This window comes from Notolepis coatsorum (assembly GCF_963971535.1).
Source record: "Notolepis coatsorum genome assembly, chromosome: 7".
Classification (NCBI taxonomy): Eukaryota; Metazoa; Chordata; class Actinopteri; order Aulopiformes; family Paralepididae; genus Notolepis; species Notolepis coatsorum.
Window position 1 is genome coordinate 23,971,456 of NC_140171.1, and position 20,356 is coordinate 23,991,811.

The window sequence follows — 20,356 nt, forward strand, 5'->3', positions numbered from 1 at the left end:
CCACTTAGAGCACCGTCAATAAAGTGTTTAAAACATAACGTATTTTTTCTCTCCCCCTATTACACACTATTACCGTGGATATTCAGGGATGAGGATTCTCTAGTGTTTAACATAACATCAGTGGTAAAAACAGACCTTATTAGGATCTACAGTATGCACGTCCCGGTCAAGTGGGCGTTGCCAAAGCCCAGGAGCTGATTCCCAGTCAGTCTTCACAGCAGGCCGCTGTCACATTAGCCAGTGCCTAATAATCTATCTAATTGAAAAATGACTGTGGCCTCTGCATAGCGGCGCCTCCGCTACAAGGTCAGCCCGGGGCAAAGCGCCAAGGATCCCGCTCAACCACTGAGTCAGGCTCCCCAGCACCACAGCGCCCACAGCAGGGTGGACCGGTGAATCCAATCAATCTACCAGTGGGAGCGCACACATACACACACACACACACACACACACACACACACACAGACACTGACTGACTCACTGCGGTACAGGGATAAACTGTGTTACACACAGGCACTGGGCTAACAAATCAATAACCTACAGATGTCATGTTTTTTCCAGTGGAATAATGAAACGCAGACGCGCAACGTTATTCTAAGCTCTCCGACTTTGTCTCCGTGGGACGGAGACGCCGTTTTGTCCGTCGGCGGTATTTACGGTATGGGCCTGCAGTAGTCATTTTCCTCGAATCCTGTTCATGCTTTTATAATTCCCTTCCGATTGCCCTTATAACAGCATTGTGAGGTGTTGTGAGAGCTTGGAGTAGCATACCAAGGTGCTCCCATAACCATTAAAATGTTCGACTGGCCATTAAATGCGTCTGTACCTTGCTGTAAGTAGCTCCATCCATCACTATTATGACTGAGATATTTTCAATACATGGTCCCGGAGAGCCCGCGGGCCCCTGCTTGAGGTGGAACACAGAAACACGGTCTACTTGACGCCGCCGTCTTAGCGACGAACGAGGCGAAGTAACGGAGGATAAAGGAGCTGTCGCGGCTCATCTGTTCGTGAGGAACGATGGCGTTTTTCACAGGGATACATAGTAATGACAATGCTAGAATGTTAAGTGTAAACTGGTGAAGTTTTGGCAGGGATGCGTTCTTCATGAGACGGGGTTGCACTCCGTGCACCCAAAGATTTGAGCAGAAGCGTGTGCACACAGGAATGCGCTGCACTCGCCAACTTGCATATCAATAGCACCGGTCGTCAGGTGTGTTAAATACGTTCTCAGATACATTCACACCTAACTTGTGAATGAAATGTGTTACATTCCATTCGTAGAGGCAATTAGGCTGAACATTTCCATCCTTTTCTTGTTCGCCTAAATAATGTTAACAAATGGAAAGACACACACACACATACACACACACTAACTTTCTGCCACGCTACTTTCCCCTCACAGCCGTACCGAGAAAAAACCTAAAACGTGCAAATGTACTTTTGCAGATCTGGACTGGTCCTCTGAGCTCCTCTCTAGTCGAGCTGCTGCTGTGTTTAAATCCAAAATATTGATAAATCCCCTGCCATTGTTGTGTAACATGTAATCTCTTCTCTAGAGTCTTTTTTCTCTGCTTCACGTGAAGTTAAATCTACTCTAGAAGTGAAACTGAAACTTAAAAAGCTACACCGGTGGGGGGTGGAGCTTGTAGGCAATTAATTTACTCAGTGGATTCCTGAACACAGAATGGCACCGTTATGACTGACTACTGCGGCAAGCTTAGGTGGAACTAAGTATAATTTAATAAAAAAATATTATATTTATTAATAATACAATTAACTCATTCAGCGCCATAAACTGTCCCCATCTCTGCCACTTCAGGCCAGCTTAAAATGCAAATTTTCGCTGTGTTTCACGATGTTTGCAGAGCTGTGTGTGTGTTCTGTATTATAGCTGTGGAGACAATGGTGTGGCTCATTTGACAGACACTACTTGTAGTCCAACATGGAAAATAAGAGTTTGTTTCTACACACTGTAGTTTGTAGTTTCTTACATGCTAAACATTGCGCATTTCCAAGATAATCCAGTCTTTTTCCATATATCGCAAGATAAAACATGTTATATGCAATAAGCCCAAACCATTCTGGTTGATCCCCTGAAACCCTAAATACTCCCAAATGAAAGGTATATACCATGTATGCATGTACCTTCACAAAATCATCATCATCTTCCCTTTATTAATTTCCTTAGATTTTTTGTACACATGATCTCAAGAAGGTACTGCACGAGATCAGTGGCAGTTTTTAATGTTTGGTCATTATTAGCATGGTGTTATTCACTGTCAAAGATGCAAAGAAAAATCATAATTAATATTCTCCTTTGTTTCATCACAATTTAAGCAACCCTAGTAATATACACAATATTTCTGACACTGTGAATACATTCCCTGAGGTCCATAGATGTCCCTAGATACCAAGAATATGCAAATGGCCTTGTAGAAGTGGAGCAATATTCCATTTACCTAGGTATATATTTTAGGCGGATTTTCAGAAAATATTCCACGGGTGGAACAGGTTAAACTAGGGTGACCAAACGTCCTCTTTTGCCACGCCCTGTCCGGGGCATCCGGGTTTTTTTTATAAATTCATGAAAATGTCCGGGTTTCATTGTTTTTCATGGGACAAATAAGCATGTAGTTAAATTGAGTGGCGCGTTGCACCGAATACTATGGTACTCTGTTGCGTGTTACGTATTCCCAGAGAAGACTGCTTTCAGTGCTTTGTGGGCGGCGCTACTATCCTCACACACAAACAGATGAGGAAGCGGACAGATCGCACCAGCATTAATTCTGCTCACAATGCCAAAGCGAAAATGAATGTACATTACAGATGAACTGCAGAGATAATTCCCAATTGATTCCCGGTCAAGACAAATGGGAGACGGAGTGCAGCATGTGCAAAGCTTAACCATATGTTTCTGTGTCTAATAAACCTCTGCGAGGCGAGAGTTTGATGGCAAAGTTGACTAAATTGATTGAAGTATGCAGCTTTACAGAGAGAGAAAGAAAATAATTTTAAACAATTTTGATGCCTCAAAATTATGTTTTGGTTTGATTTATGATGATATAAGATGCTTATGATACAATCATTCTAAGGATTACGTGTGTAATAAATTAGTTTTGTACACTAATTGCAAGTTATGCAAATGTAAACAAATCCGAAACTGCATAGTGCACTTTATTATTAGTTACTTTATTAATTTGTATCTTTGCGAGGTTACTGTTTTATAATTTACATTACATTGAAAAGATACAAAGATATATATATTTTTTAAATGTTCTAATACAAAAGAGTTATTATTTAGAACATGAATCCATATTTTTTTGTTATTTATTTTGTCCAGTAAGACTTGCAAATAGCTATTGTTTTGTTATAGGTTGATTTTTTGAGATTTGTCAGATAGATTACTTTAGGCATAATAAAGCATGTTGAGTAACTTTGGTTATAGAGAGATATTATTTTGTTACAGCCACCGCCAGACGATTTACGTCTTTCCGAATTATTCTTAAACAAAACCAGATCCAGATGACGATCACTCACAAGCCGATCAGCATGAACGCGAGGGGAAAGAGGCAGATCGGATTCCACTTTCCCCAGCTGTCGATAGAAAAACCTGATTGAAATGTTCCAATTGGGCATAGCGGATCAGCCGCGTCCTGCTTCCTTGAAGAAAATATGCGATTGATCGCTACAAATGACCAGCTTACTAGATCCATATTGTAGTTTGAGTAGGGAGTTGATTCCGTTGAAGAAGGTAGAGTCCACACATCAAGACCGGCAGCGGCAATAGACGAGAAAAAGTAGAGTCGACACAGCAGCCAGACAGCTTCAAGGAGGCAAGTAGGCAGCGGTGGGGATGGCCTTGAGGGACCTGGGAGAGGGAGAGAAAATGCGACTGTTCTCTGGGAAGGCTGGGCAGGAAAAGAGTGGGAAAGCTGGCCAGGAAAAGAAGGAAGGCTGGGCAGGAAAAGAGATTATCAGCTTTCAGTGTGTTATCAATACAGCTGTGTTATCATTGTGTTATCAGTGTGTTATCAGTGAAGCTGTGTTATCAGTGTAGCTGTGTTATCAGTGTGTTATCAGTGAAGCTGTGTTATCAGTGTAGCTGTGTTATCAGTGTGTTATCAGTGAAGCTGTGTTATCAGTGTAGCTGTGTTATCAGTGTGTTATCAGTGCAGCTGTGTTATCAGTGTAGCTGTGTTATCAGTGTATCAGTGTGTTATCAGTGTAGCTGTGTTATCAGTGTGTTATCAGTGCAGCTGTGTTATCAGTGTAGCTGTGTTATCAGTGTATCAGTGTGTTATCAGTGAAACTGTGTTATCAGTGTGTTATCAGTGCAGCTGTGTTATCAGTGTGTTATCAGTGCAGCTGTGTTATCAGTGTGTTATCAGTGCAGCTGTGTTATCAGTGTATCTGTCACAATCCCAGACTGAGCTGTCTAGGACAGTTGGAACAATATGAACAGTGGCCTTCTGCTGCCCTCTGGCGGGCACCGTCAGATAGTGCAATCTATTATATATTTATGGTTAAATATGATTAATGTTATGTCCTGGTTCATGTTGTCTTGGGCTCTCCCTTCCCTTATTTGATGTCATCCTCCTGTCTGGTTGTTGTATTATGGTTATGCCTTTTGTGTTTGTGTTGTGTCAGATTTAGCTTTTCTGTTTTTTTGCCTGGCCTTAGCCAGGTGTCACTCGTTATTATCAGTCTGTGTATTTAAGTGTGTTTTGCCCTCACTTCCCTGTGGCGTCATTATCTGTTCTACGTCGTCCTTGTCCTGATTCCTCGTTCATGGAAAATAATGCTGTTGTTTTTTTCAATCTAAGTAAGTGTTTGTTAGTGTCCCGTTTTCTATGCTCTTGTTCTCTTTCGAGTTCTCAGTTAGTTTCTGGTCAGGTTTGTTTTCCTAGTGAGTTTATGTTTTTCACGGCTGTGCCTTTTATGTTTGTGGTCTTGAAGTGTACTTTTGTCTGCTGCCTTCAAGTAAAGCTTGTTAATTGTGACCATTGACTCCTGCCTCGTCTCTACTCGCTATCCTCCTGCTATATTGGGTTCTACCTCCACCATCACCACCATGCCTAATCGTAACATGTATCAGTGTGTTATCAGTGTAGCTGTGTTATCAGTGTGTTATCAGTGAAGCTGTGTTATCAGTGTGTTATCAGTGCAGCTGTGTTATCAGTGTATCAGTGTGTTATCAGTGTAGCTGTGTTATCAGTGTGTTATCAGTGTAGCTGTTATCAGTGTGTTATCAGTGAAGCTGTGTTATCAGTGTGTTATCAGTGCAGCTGTGTTATCAGTGTATCAGTGTGTTATCAGTGTAGCTGTGTTATCAGTGTGTTATCAGTGCAGCTGTGTTATCAGTGTATCAGTGTGTTATCAGTGTTGCTGTGTTATCAGTGTATCAGTGTTGTTGTGAAGGGCCAGATTAAACCGAATATATATATTTATTTATATATATATATTTAATTGTATTTGTATATTCTCTAATATTCCCTGATATCCCTTGTATATTCCTTGTACAATATGCATTGAATATCCATTCTAGCCTACTGAACATCCCATAATAGTCTCCATTCTACTATTGGTCGAGACCTTGGTGCCAGGCTGCCATACCCCTCAGACCCAGTTCAAACGTACCGCTCGACATGTACGAACAAGTCCTAGTTCCGCGTAGGAATCTGGCTACCGCACCACTAATGGGACTATTTGTTCATAGTGCGTATATATACTGCGCTACTAAAGTAGGACTTTCTTTTCAGTCCAGTTTCTTACCCTCCAATAGAGTCACAGACGTAAAGCCTCCCCGCGACGCCACGTGTGGGAGTAAGGCCAAGTTCGCCTACCATCGGTATTGAGACATCGTGTATATTAATATTTGAATAGTCATATTTGGCACTATATCGTCGAGTTGGACGTAGTCTATTAAGCTAATAATAGTCTGTTAATATATAGTGCTTCGTGCGGTGAGAATACTACCGTAGTCAGTACCCCATCGTTTCGGGCAGAGAACTGGCTGCTTACCCAGGGTGGTTGACCCTATGTGAAGCTGCACCCGAGGAGCCCCAGAGCCGACGAGCGAGTGGACCTGTATACCGGATTATTCTACCGACGACAGCCCGCCTTCCCAGGCACGGATTATGCTTTGGATACTTTGATTATTCCATGGATAAAGACCCCCGACACTGCCGTGTGTTGGAACCCCCCCCCCTGGAGAGGACGCAAGGTGAGGAGACGCTCTGCAAGACGAGGTCGCTTCACGTCTCTCCCCCGTGGACCGGAGAGAGCCGGCCCACAAAGAGTCCACCTGCTTTCATCTGTGGTCCAAGGATCGCCGGCGCATTGAACGGCACTACAGTGGGTTCACCTGGGATACCCTTGGCCGGACGAGGCAGCCGGATTCTACCCCCCCCCCCCTCCTACTCCTGTCGGCTTACAAGCGACCGGATTAACCCCCTCTAGTGTATCTAGTATAATCATTAAAGTATCATTGCTGTTATTCCTTAACTATTCCAGGTCGTATATTTACCACCTGCGCCTTCAGAGATTGGACATTCTCTATTGATATACCGACGAATACTCCTTGCCATAAAAGTGCATACTATTTCAATTCATAAATGTAATTAAGTGATTAAGTGCTTATTCTACACACCATCGCTGTGTAGAAATAAAGACCTGTTTCTAATTCGTACATTTGTGTTGGATCCGTTTCATCTACGTGAGAGTGTTCATGATAATATATTTATGCCGTGTACTGGGTGGCCGAATATTAAGTACAAAGGTAGTGGTAGTAAGTATCATATCTAGTAATACAGTCAGGGAATTGTACCCCTCAGTTACAATTGGTCCTTCGAGCCGGAGGGTAATTAGTGTAATATTAATATAGTGTTATTAATATTGAAATGGCCTATGATGAACACTCCACGAAACGATCCTCCTAACCAACGCCCGCAGCGCGAACGACGGCTCCCTCAGTACTTAGAGGCTTACGCTGTCAGTCAACAACCTAGTCTTCTACTAACAGTAAGCGCGGTAAAACTAGAAAGTAAAAGTATGTCTAACCCCAACGCCCAGACTACCCCGACCATAGAGGCCCCTACGGGCTCTAATGTAACTGACCAAGTTTACGGTGGGGACCAGTGGGAACCAGACATGACTTCACATCCCGCCAGTACTGAAGAAGTAGTCCCCGATGAGTCCCGGGAGGAATACAACGCTACCGAGAGAGAACTCGGCACGGAAGAAGACGGGGAGAGCACCGTGGAGATAGAGCTCCAAGGCTCCGCAAGGAGTACCCCGAGGGAAGGCTCCCCTATACAACCGCCTTCTCCCAGCGAGGCAGAGAGGACCCTACAGCAGGCCTTCCTCATCAGCCTGAACGCCGCTGCTTAACGCGACCGACTGCAGATCCAGCAGCGAAGCGAACACGAGCAGATACGTCTAGAAATAAGACGCATTCAGATGGAAGAGAATGTGGCCCGAGAACGAGCCGGTGCTCAACGGGACGCAGCGCGCGACAGACAGCAGTCGCAACTAATAGAACAGCTGATCAGACGGACAACACCCTCTCCCTCCGCCAGAGGCTCCAGGAACTCGTCTAGACACACCTCCAGGGCGGCATCCCCTAGCCGAGTAAACAACCCTGAACTTGACCAACAGACGAGGTCTATACCCCCCACAGACCACCTCCCCCCACCGGTCCAAGCGAGACCTAGCAACCGGGAAGGAGCAGCATATCCTGTGGAGAGGCTAAACCAGAGACTACAAGCACTGGATGACCTAACTGAAGACGAAGAGGAAGAGGAGGAGAACCACGCCCGAAGACAGCACAGTACTCTACCGGACCAGGAGGCCCGGTACAGCCCAGGCTATACTCCCGCGGAGCTGCGCTACAGACCCCCGACTCTATACCCGGGTGAGCACGACGCACGACCCGCACCGAGGAACAGCACCTGGACAAGCGGGCCATGGTACACTGCCGGTACCAGCCCATACCAAGGAGCGGGAGGAGACTCGCCTAGGAGGCCTCTCCCCCAACGCTCGCCGATGTATCCACAGTCAGCGTCATACATTGGCACGCCTATGGTACCCGACTTCACCCAAGAGAACCGGGCCCAGTATACAGAACTCCGCATGTGTCTGGAGACCATGTTGGTGGATGTATTGGATGAACGCCACAAATACGCCATCCTACTGAAGCACTTAAAGGTACCCCGCGCACATAATATAGCGCTCGCCTACGCGACTTCCACCACCCCATACACAGCAGCGCTGGTAGCATTGGACCAGAGGTATGGGCGCATATGGGATTACGTGATCCAGGAGATCCGACACATCGACCGCTTACCCCCAGCAATAGACAATCGAGCACTGGACGACCTGTCCATCAGAGTGCAGTCCCTGGTAGGGATGTTGGGAGCGCAAAGAGAGAAGGGGAGGCATGAACTTTACGCCAACTCAAATGTGGAAAGGATCCTGGAGAAGCTGCCGCGCGCTCGTCAGGAGCGCTTTAGGCGGCAGAGGGACCACAGAGACCCGAATGGCCCCGAACCGAACCTCCTCGATCTAGCAGACTTCCTGGCGAGAGAAGTCAGCAGCCTACGGCTAGATACATTCGGACGGAGCACCCCTGGCTCCAGAGAAGGAACCAGACGACTAAATGATGGAAGAAGATTGGTGACTGTGATGCACCAATCGGAGTCAGTACCGAGCAGCAGGAGCCACAGTACCCCCTCCAGAACGGAGAAGTGGAAGATAGTGTGCCCCTACTGTGAGAAAGAACACTGGCTAGCGCAATGTGACTCCTTCCCCAAGCTGAACGCGGAGGAAGCAGGTCAATGGATAAAGTCCAACAAGCGCTGTTTTCGCTGTGCGCGCTCACACATGGCAGCCGAATGCCGCTTAAAGAAAAGGTGCACCAAGTGCGATGGAGCCCATCTGGACATACTTCACGACAGTAACAGACGGCGCCCTTCACCTGCACCATCCAGCCGCAAAGCGAGCGTCATGTACATCGATCCCGCCAGCAGCAGTGGAGCCCGAGTACTCCTAAAAGTAGTGCGTGTGACACTAAGCTACCAGAATAAAGTCCTGGACACTTACGACGTCCTCGATGACGGGTCAGAGAAGACCCTGCTGCTCGCCTCCGCTGCGGCCCAGCTAGGGCTGCGGGGAAGCGAAACCCAAATGACAATTCGGACAATAAGACGAGATTTGAAGACGATAAAGGGCGAGAATGTCTCATTCTCTATCGCAGCAAGCGGCCAGCCTGAGCGACGGTACCAGATTGCAGACGCTTTCACCAGCCAAGAAATAGGACTGTCGCGGTACACATACCCCGTCGCAAAGCTGATGGAGAAATATGCACATCTGCGCAAGTTACCGATCCCGCTCATAGACAATGCTATGCCGACCCTGTTGATAGGCTCCGACCATGCAGACCTCATTGTCCCGATAGACCGGGTTCATACCGGACCCCGAGGCTGCCCTGCAGCAGTCGAGACCCGTTTGGGATGGACTCTCCAAGGCCCGCTCGCCAAATCTCTCAACCGAAGTACAGCCACTAGATGTCTCCACTCCCGAGTCACAGAGGGAGAAACCGCACTCCTGCAACACGTAGAGCGGCTATGGACCTTGGAACAAATGCCCTTTAAGAACGGAAAGAAAGACATTTGCTCTAAAGATGACATTTACGCCATTCACCTCCTCGAGACAGGGACCAAGAGAATCCCGGTCAACGGCGTGTTGAGATACGCCACGCCACTCCTGCGGCGAGAAGGAATGCCTACTTTCCACGCCAAGACAGACGCCACAGAACGGTACCTGCTGAACACGGAGCGGCGCTTAGCCAAGAACCCCGCCCAAGAGAGTGTATACCGCGCTGAGATTGAGAAGCTCATCACAGCGGGACACGTCACAAAGATGGACATTAAAGAGGCTGACCAGACCACTGAATCGTGGTACGTGCCCCACCACAAGGTCCATCACAACGGTAAAGACCGCATAGTATTTAACTGCAGCTACCAGATCGGATCCCAAAATCTGAATAAAGAGTTACTGCCCGGTCCCACACTCGGCCCCTCCCTACTCGGCGTTCTACTCCGCTTCCGCCAGGAAAAGGTGGCCATCAGCGGGGACATTAAAGGAATGTTCCTGCAGGTGAGATTAGTAGAGGCGGACAAGCCCCTGTTACGGTTCCTATGGAGAGAGAAGCCAGGAGATGAGCACCCAGCCATCTACCAATGGGAAGTCCTCCCCTTCGGAACGACGTGCAGCCCCTGCTGTGCGACATTTGCACTACAGAAACATGTAGCAGAGGACCCAGCAGCGGACGAAGAGGTCCGACACAGCGTAAAGAACAGCTTCTACGTAGACAACTGTCTACAAAGCCTTTCAACCCAGGAAGAAGCCGAGGCTCTCCTGATTAAACTCCGCGCCTCATTGATCAAAGGCGGCTTTGATCTCAGGCAGTGGGCCAGCAGCGATCCGCAAGTACTGCGCAGCCTCTCCTCCGAGGACAAGGCAGCCAGCAGCGAGACCTGGATGGCTACAATCCCGGGAGAAGCCCAGGAGATGACCCTGGGATTGGTGTGGCGATTCAAAACAGATTCGCTTCACTACAGACACAAGCCCCTGACTACGGAGCAGGGAAGGCCGGCGGCGGCGCCGACCACCAGACGGAGTGTGTACACAACACTCGCCCGACAATATGACCCGCTAGGATGTATTCTACCGTACACCACCAGGGCAAAAATGATTGTACGAGCATTGTGGGACAAGGACCAGGGCTGGGACGACCCCATTCCCGCACACCTTGCATCCACCTGGAGAGAGTGGGAGATGGAGCTCCACTCACTCCCAGGCGTTAATATGCGCCGAAGCTACTTCCCACCCACGGTGAGGCCAGAGACATGTAAAATGGACTTACACGTCTTCAGTGACGCCTCAGAGGTCGCATACGGATCAGTAGCCTACTTGCGGGCCCAAGACCAGGGGGGAGAGATCTACACAGCATTTGTCCTCGCCCGCTCGAGAATAGCCCCACGCAAACAACAATCTATCCCACGTCTAGAGCTCTGCGCAGCCCTAGCCGGAGCGCACCTAGCCACGCTCATCCAACGTGAGCTCACCATACCGGTGTCTAGAACAATCCTGTGGTCAGATTCCACGACGGTACTCGCCTGGATCAAATCGGACTCATGCAAGTACAAAGTCTTCGTGGGAGTCAGAGTCACCGAGATTCAAGACTTAACCGAAGAGTTAACCGGAGAAACAGAGTGGCGCTACGTTGATACAAAACAGAACCCAGCTGACGTCATCACCCGGGGGATGCCCCTGGATGACCTCACCCGTCGCAATGTCTACAGTGACGGCCCCGCATTCCTAAGACTCCCGGAAGGACAGTGGCCCATGCCTATCCCGAGGGAAGCAAGTCCAGAGGAGGTGGAAATTAAGAAGCCTGTGTTCTGTGGATTGAGCACTGTTATCTCCGCAGACCCCAACACACTCCTGATGGGGCGGCTAGATCCTGCATTACCACAGACAATGTACCGGCCTGAAGAAGCGAACGGCCGACGAATGTGGAGGTACAGCCAAGTATTAGCCGACAAGTTTTGGAACAGTTTCCTACTGCACTACCTACCGTCTCTACAGACCCGCCAGAAGTGGGTAAAGGAGAGAGACAATTTGACAGAAGGAACAGTCGTCATGATTATTGATCAATCACTGCCCAGAGCTATGTGGCCGGCCGGCCGCGTAAGCAAAGTGATCACCGGTGCCGACGGCAAGGTCCGAGCAGCTGAAGTGCTCGTCCAGGGTCGCACTTACACCCGTCCCGTGGCAAGGCTCATAGAACTGCCTCGACTCCCAGACACAATCGATGATGACCATGACCCTACAACCCTATGACTTTGTGAAGTTGACTGACCCCTACAGCAAACCCTTATGTGTAAATAGACAACGCGATTAATCTGTCTCTGTTTAACTGATTAGGTCTGGGACATATTCAGGGGGTGGCTGTTGTGAAGGGCCAGATTAAACCGAATATATATATTTATTTATATATATATATTTAATTGTATTTGTATATTCTCTAATATTCCCTGATATCCCTTGTATATTCCTTGTACAATATGCATTGAATATCCATTCTAGCCTACTGAACATCCCATAATAGTCTCCATTCTACTATTGGTCGAGACCTTGGTGCCAGGCTGCCATACCCCTCAGACCCAGTTCAAACGTACCGCTCGACATGTACGAACAAGTCCTAGTTCCGCGTAGGAATCTGGCTACCGCACCACTAATGGGACTATTTGTTCATAGTGCGTATATATACTGCGCTACTAAAGTAGGACTTTCTTTTCAGTCCAGTTTCTTACCCTCCAATAGAGTCACAGACGTAAAGCCTCCCCGCGACGCCACGTGTGGGAGTAAGGCCAAGTTCGCCTACCATCGGTATTGAGACATCGTGTATAATAATATTTGAATAGTCATATTTGGCACTATATCGTCGAGTTGGACGTAGTCTATTAAGCTAATAATAGTCTGTTAATATATAGTGCTTCGTGCGGTGAGAATACTACCGTAGTCAGTACCCCATCGTTTCGGGCAGAGAACTGGCTGCTTACCCAGGGTGGTTGACCCTATGTGAAGCTGCACCCGAGGAGCCCCAGAGCCAACGAGCGAGTGGACCTGTATACCGGATTATTCTACCGACGACAGCCCGCCTTCCCAGGCACGGATTATGCTTTGGATACTTTGATTATTCCATGGATAAAGACCCCCGACACTGCCGTGTGTTGGAACCCCCCCCCCTGGAGAGGACGCAAGGTGAGGAGACGCTCTGCAAGACGAGGTCGCTTCACGTCTCTCCCCCGTGGACCGGAGAGAGCCGGCCCACAAAGAGTCCACCTGCTTTCATCTGTGGTCCAAGGATCGCCGGCGCATTGAACGGCACTACAGTGGGTTCACCTGGGATACCCTTGGCCGGACGAGGCAGCCGGATTCTACCCCCCCCCCCCCCCCCTCCTACTCCTGTCGGCTTACAAGCGACCGGATTAACCCCCTCTAGTGTATCTAGTATAATCATTAAAGTATCATTGCTGTTATTCCTTAACTATTCCAGGTCGTATATTTACCACCTGCGCCTTCAGAGATTGGACATTCTCTATTGATATACCGACGAATACTCCTTGCCATAAAAGTGCATACTATTTCAATTCATAAATGTAATTAAGTGATTAAGTGCTTATTCTACACACCATCGCTGTGTAGAAATAAAGACCTGTTTCTAATTCGTACATTTGTGTTGGATCCGTTTCATCTACGTGAGAGTGTTCATGATAATATATTTATGCCGTGTACTGGGTGGCCGAATATTAAGTACAAAGGTAGTGGTAGTAAGTATCATATCTAGTAATACAGTCAGGGAATTGTACCCCTCAGTTACAAGTGTGTTATCAGTGTAGCTGTGTTATCAGTGTGTTATCAGTGAAGCTGTGTTATCAGTGTGTTATCAGTGCAGCTGTGTTATCAGTGTATCAGTGTGTTATCAGTGCAGCTGTGTTATCAGCAGTGATGAGAATAACGGCGTTGTAAGTAACAGCGTTACTAACGGTGTTAGTTTTTTCAGTAACGAGTAATCTAACGGATTACTTTTCCAATCTTAATAACGCTGTTACCGTTACTGCCAAAAAATGCGGCGTGTTACTATGATTTAACCTGTTTCTTTCATCAGACAGATCTCTGTGCCGAGAGGCATACTGTTCTTCCTGGTTAGTGGGCAGTGCGCGATTGGCTGAGGTTGAGTGAAATGTCATGGTAAGCCAATCAGAGGTAGATGTGGGCGGGTGTCTAAAGCATCCAGAGTCTGACACAGAGCTACAACACAAGCAACTCAGTCAGCGTGAGGCTGCGGGTCCGTGTAGTGTACGTTTTGATAGTTTGTTTGGCGAGCCCAAATAATCCAAAACGAATCCAACGAACAACACAAGCGAGCAGTCAACGACAGCCATGAGCGTTTTTTGTTCACTCTTGTTGTGTTGCACAAAAAAATAAATCTTGAAAGTAACGCCATTGTTGCTTTCTGAAGTAACTAGTTACTTTTATCATTTGTAACTGAGTAAGTAATTTAGTTACTTTTTGGAAGAAGTAACTGTAACTGTAACTGGTTATCAGTGTGTTATTAGTGCAGCTGGGATAACAAAGCTATTGTTACAGTATATCAGACTCTGAACAAATGTATTAACAAAATGGATCACCATTCAATGTTACTGAATGCTAGCCTTGTGTGTATTTGCGGTTACTTTCCCCAAACACTTTTCTCATGCATTTCTTCATTAACACATTTGACATTTTACTCTTTTAAATGTTTTATTTAAAGCGAAATTGCACACAACAAGTCAGCAGGAGGGATACACCTCTGGCAGCTAAGGGTAAGTGGTATTTTTCATCTAGCAGTGCCAAACCTGAGTGCTACACTCTGAGTGCAAAGTAGTATAGACATAGTTATCATAGTAAGTAGTAGTATAATAATTTTATAATTTAGGACCTGCTCAGAGGTCATTAATCGGCATGCATGCGATGCATGTATGCAATTCGTCTCTGCGATTAACCCATCCCGTCGTCCATCCCCCCCAAGGGCAGCCGGGAGCAGACAGGCGTCAACGTGAGCCGCGCCAGGGGACCAATCCAAGTGCTCCTGTCCGTCTTCGTCAAGGACGCCACAGCGTTAGCGATCTTGTTGTTGTGCATGTTTTTCCATTGGGTTTATCTTATCGGGGGGGGAAACCCTTGCGAGCACGGGGAGAACATGCAAACTCCACACAGAAAGGCCTGGGAGATACCCCACCTGGGTAACTGGCATCATGGAAACCTGGGCCCTCATTCATCAATAGTGTGCGTAGAACATTTCTATTTCCACACGTAAGCACGGAATGTAGAACTAGTGTACGCACAGGGAAGTCGGGATTCATCACACGGTGCGTACGCAGGCTCTATGCCCCTCCGTGTTGATGAATACCACTTTGTTCTACCGTCAATGCTCGTGCATGATTATCCATATATGGTCATGAAAATGAGGAAACACCCCCCATGGGATGTGAAATAATGGACTGACCCGAGCAGAACCCTGAGAAACTCCACGAAGATTGTTCACTGCTGTCGAACCAAGAAGACACTATCGCGTATTATGGGATAAATAATAAAAGGCGGACTTGTAAACGGTGATGTCAGATATCAACGGCTCCCTAAGACCATTGCTGCAATTCTGCCTGGACAGCTCAGAATACTAATAAAGACCGTTCGTTGACCACTGTTTGGCGTTGGTTGTGTGTCATTATAACCGTGCTGTAATATGAATGCCTTTATTAGTTGTGTTCGATTGGCTATATGATTTTTAGAGGCATCTATTTTGTTGTCGGCTAATAAAGACCGCGCTGGAATATGACTGCCTTTTCCCGTGTTGTTTGATTGATACCCAGGGATTAAAGTTCTCCTCAATTCTATTCCAAATCGCGATGGATCTCCCGTCAATCTTCTACCTGCTGCATATGATTTCTAGAGGCATACTACAATCTATTTTGATGTCAGTATTGGGTAGCCTATATAAACAATAATAGAGAGCATATACAAGAACAATGAATCTCACTGCATGTATGATGTAGGCATGCCTTTCAATACATGAACTTGAATTCCATCATGTTTGTGTGCGGGACTCACAAGGCTGTTGTCACAATGGGTGGTACCGGTACAGTAATAATTACAGTCCACACAATATCACGATCCATGCCATAGTCTATGTTCTATTAGGACATGATCTGTGACGACAAATGTTCTAGAATGTTTGATTAAGATATCATACTCTGACAGCATGCCTATGAGCAACAAAAACGCGAACTTGAATCCCATCATATACATAGTCTGTCCACTATCTGCATGGTGTCATTGCAATGCGTTTTCTATTCTTTCTTATACAGTAAAAAGGGGGAAGAACACTATATTCATATGACTTATTCTGCTTACAGCTTCGAAATTCCACTTGTTTCGTTTAACGTAAAGCCTTTTAAATATAATCAAAACGTTCCCGTGTTTCGGCGGTCTGTGCGCAAAATAATAACGAGTTGAGCTTTATGATTTATGATGAATTGAAAATGGGGGACCCTGATGTAAACAAGACGAAAGTTGGTCTGCATCCCCAATTAACAATTGTATGTACTGAGCTGTACTGTACTGTACCCATTCTGCAATCTGTTAATAAACTTTTCAATCAATCAATCAATCAAGCTACGCGGAGCGCAGTCAGTCAGTAGCCTACACCCCGTATATTCCGATAATGCTATATAAACCATGCTGCATTCATTCTGAGAGAAAGATCTATTATTCCAAATGCTATTTATAGGGTTTTGACCATAATTACACTACTGTTGCTATTTTACAATGAACTATAATGAACTACGGTTCGTACAGAACATGCCAGTGTTATTATGCACAGAAGCTCATTTCCTTGTTGTAATAATATATTCTACCACTGGGCACCAGGTACGCATGGTCTGACCTGTGCGTAGACGTAAGCACGGAGTCAAGTTCAAATCGAAATTGATGAATCCCACTCTTTGCTTAGAAATGATCGTACGCACAGGGTAAGCACAGATCTGTGCGTAGAACACGTTGATGAATGAGGGCCCTGGTCCCCAAGCGGGAATCGAACCCTGGACCTTCTTGCTGTGAGGCGACAGTGTTTAACCACTACACCACCGTGCCGTATAGGCATAGTACATACTGTAGTAGTATAGACATAGTAGCATAGTAGGTCGTATTATAGGCATAGTAGCATTGTAGATAGTAGTGTAGGCATAGTATCATAGTACATAATAGTAAAAGACAGTAACATTTCAGATATAGAAATGTTGCTATAAATTTATTATTTGCACAGTGGTATTAATTCAAAACAAATGTATTATTGTATTGTATTTATATTTTAAATCACTGTGGTGACAATATTCATCAAACAGAGTGAGACATTCCTAACGTACTGAGGCAAGAGGTGATGCCTAGTGACATACCAAGGTGAGGCTCGCTTCAAGGCTCAAACACCGTACTCTGTGAAGACCTTTGGCACACAATAGCCTTGTCGTTGACAAGCAGCTACTGTATATCCCACAAATGTGTGTCTGGGTAGTGGGCCTACTTTATGTCTAATTGACCATATTCACACGGCGGCCATTTGAATGCGGTCAATTGAGCCCTTGAGACAAATAACCATATAACCCTGTCTTTAACGTGTTTGGACAGCCTGTGTATTTGCAGTTGTAAAGTCAATCCAAATCACTTGGAGTGTGAACGTGATATATCACTAGGAAGTGCTCAACCTCTCTTTAGCAATGAACGAACACAACGACACCCTAGCTTGCCATCTTTGGATAATAACATTTGACAACATTGTTCCCCTGTCAATTTAAAATGGAGTTATATCGTTCTTCGTCCGAGGGGTAGCCTGTTCGTTTCGTAGTTTAGATCCTCTGTCTTATATAGTGTCTCTGCCCTGTTTTCCCATTTTCATGTAGATTGGTCTTTTCATATGAGGAGGTGCACGCCCGGGGGGTCTGAGCGCAGGGTGTCCAAACCCATTTGCGTTCGACCATGTTCTGTCTTGTTTTGTCTCTTATTATCAGGCCTGGTCTTGGTCTGAGGTGGTCTAAGGTGGTCTGAGGTGGTCTAGCCCTGCTCTTACTCATAGTATACATTCAGATTCAAATTCTATATTGCCAATATTCATTGAGGGCATACAAACCCTCATCTGCACCTGTCCATACCTGTTATGACTGATATGACGCCCAAATGTCCCCAAAGGGATCAATAAAGGAATACATATTATCTTATCTTACCTTCTGAACATCAAGCTCACACTTTATCTTTATTCCTTTATATTTGCAGTTATCCCGGAGAGCATCAATGTTAAGTAAAGGACACAATTAAAGGGAAAAAACAATACAATATTCATAAACATGTAAAACATATGCATGAGGATTCACAAGAATTCATCATTATCCCCCCCCCCCACCCTCTCTCCCCCGCCGCCCCCACCGCTCCTGTTCTTACTAAAGTGCTATAGTGCTACGATGCAATTGCTTCGGCTAAAAGTGCACCGCAGAGCTTAATTGCGGCTGGAATGAAAGAGTTGCACAGTGGTGCGTATTCTCTGCTGAAGTAGGCGCCCACTCCCTCTCCTGCTGAGCCTACATAGGCTTCCGCGTAGAGGGTGGCCGCTGTCCTCCGGCGTCCGTTTGATCATTAGACGTCACCTCGGAGAACGGGCCACAAGCCACGGATTTACAGTAAAAGTGCTTACTTTACCAACGTACCGAAAACTGCTCTCTTTAATTTGTGCCGGTCCTGACTCCCGCTCTGAGAGTACTGACTCCCGCTCTGACTCCTGCTCTGAGAGCTGCAGACCAGGCTACTGACTCCCGCTCTGAGAGTACTGACTCCCGCTCTGACTCCTGCTCTGAGAGCACAGACCAGGCTACTGACTCCCGCTCTGAGCGTACTGACTCCCGCTCTGACTCTCGCTCTGAGAGTACTGACTCCCGCTCTGACTCCCGCTCTGAGAGTACTGACTCCCGCTCTGAGAGTACTGACTCCCGCTCTGACTCTCGATCTGAGAGTACTGACTCCCGCTCTGAGAGTACTGACTCCCGCTCTGACTCTCGCTCTGAGAGTACTGACTCCCGCTCTGACTCCCGCTCTGAGAGCACAGACCAGGCTACTGACTCCCGCTCTGAGAGTACTGACTCCCGCTCTGACTCTCGCTCTGAGAGTACTGACTCCCGCTCTGACTCCCGCTCTGAGAGTACTGACTCCCGCTCTGAGAGTACTGACTCCCGCTCTGACTCTCGCTCTGAGAGTACTGACTCCCGCTCTGACTCCCGCTCTGAGAGCACAGCCCAGGCTACTGACTCTCGCTCTGAGAGCACAGCCGAGGCTACTGACTCCCGCTCTGAGAGCACAGCCGAGGCTACTGACTCCCGCTCTGAGAGCACAGCCGAGGCTACTGACTCCCGCTCTGAGAGCACAGCCGAGGCTACTGACTCCCGCTCTGAGAGCACAGCCGAGGCTACTGACTCCCGCTCTGAAAGCACAGCCCAGGCTACTGACTCCCGCTCTGAGAGCACAGACGGGGCTACTGACTCCCGCTCTGAGAGTACTGACTCCCGCTCTGACTCTCGCTCTGCGAGTACTGACTCCCGCTCTGACTCCCGCTCTGAGAGCACAGCCCAGGCTACTGACTCCCGCTCTGAGAGCACAGCCCAGGCTACTGACTCCCGCTCTGAGAGCACAGACGGGGCTACTGACTCCCGCTCTGAGAGAACAGACGGGGCTTGGCGGTGTACAATAGCCTGCTCTGAGGAAGGTGATGGCAGGACATGACTGACATTAAAATACTTCAATTTCCTTCAAAAAGAAAGCAACGGCGTCATTGCACTTTATTGAGAGAGACGGAGGGAGAGAGAGAGACAGAGAGAGAGAGAGAGAGAGAGAGAGAGATAGAGAGAGAGAGAGAGAGAGAGAGAGAGAGAGAGAGAGAGAGAGAGAGAGAGAGAGAGAGAGAGAGAGAGAGAGAGAGAGAGAGACAGAGAAACAGAGAAACAGAGAGACAGAGAGAGTGAAAAAAACAGAGAGTGAGAGAGAGAAAGAGAGACAGATAAACAGAGAGAGAGAGAGAGAAAGAGAGACAGAGAAACAGAGAGAGAGAAAGAGAGAAAAAAAAGAGAGAGAGAGAAACAGAGATAGAGATAATTGGTGTCTGATCTACAGTAAGCCTGTCACAAGCCCAGCCCCTTTCCCACCATAGTGTGACAATAACAACACTGTGACGACCCTAGAGGCTATTCCACTTGTTGTTGTTGTTGTTGTTGTTGTTGTTGTTGTTGTTGTTGTTGTTGTTGTTGTTGTTGTTGTTGTTGTTGTTGTTGTTGTTGTTGTTGTTGTTGTTGTTGTTGTTGTTGTTGTTCTTAGGAAGGTGTCCATGCAGTAACATCCCCTGAGGTTATATGAGGCAGCGTCCTTCCAGTTTACCGGTGGCCCAGACTCTGTCACTTACAGGCTCACCAACCGCAGGTGCGCTCTGCGTGGTCTCTCCAGGGCCCTCTGTGGTCACGTCACTCTGCATGGTCTCTCCAGGGGCCCTCTGTGGTCGCGTCACTCTGTGTGGTCTCTCCAGGGCCCTCTGTGGTCACGTCACTCTGTGTGGTCTCTCCAGGGGCCCTCTGTGGTCGCGTCACTCTGTGTGGTCTCTACAGGGCCCTCTGTGGTCGCGTCACTCTGTGTGGTCTCTCCAGGGCCCTCTGTGGTCGCG

The 20,356-nt window shown here is 47.2% G+C and overlaps 1 protein-coding gene across 1 annotated transcript in view; it reads left to right on the forward strand.

The window, feature by feature from the left end:
• Positions 1 to 19,396, forward strand: part of ctnna2 (catenin (cadherin-associated protein), alpha 2) — a gene marked incomplete at its 3' end in the record, with an annotated part of 136,868 nt that extends 117,472 nt beyond the window's left edge. Inside the window, 1 exon segment of the mRNA XM_084318213.1 lies at positions 18,446 to 19,396. Coding sequence (XP_084174339.1) covers positions 18,446 to 19,396 — 951 coding nt within the window.
• Between the last annotated feature and the right edge of the window lie 960 nt (positions 19,397 to 20,356).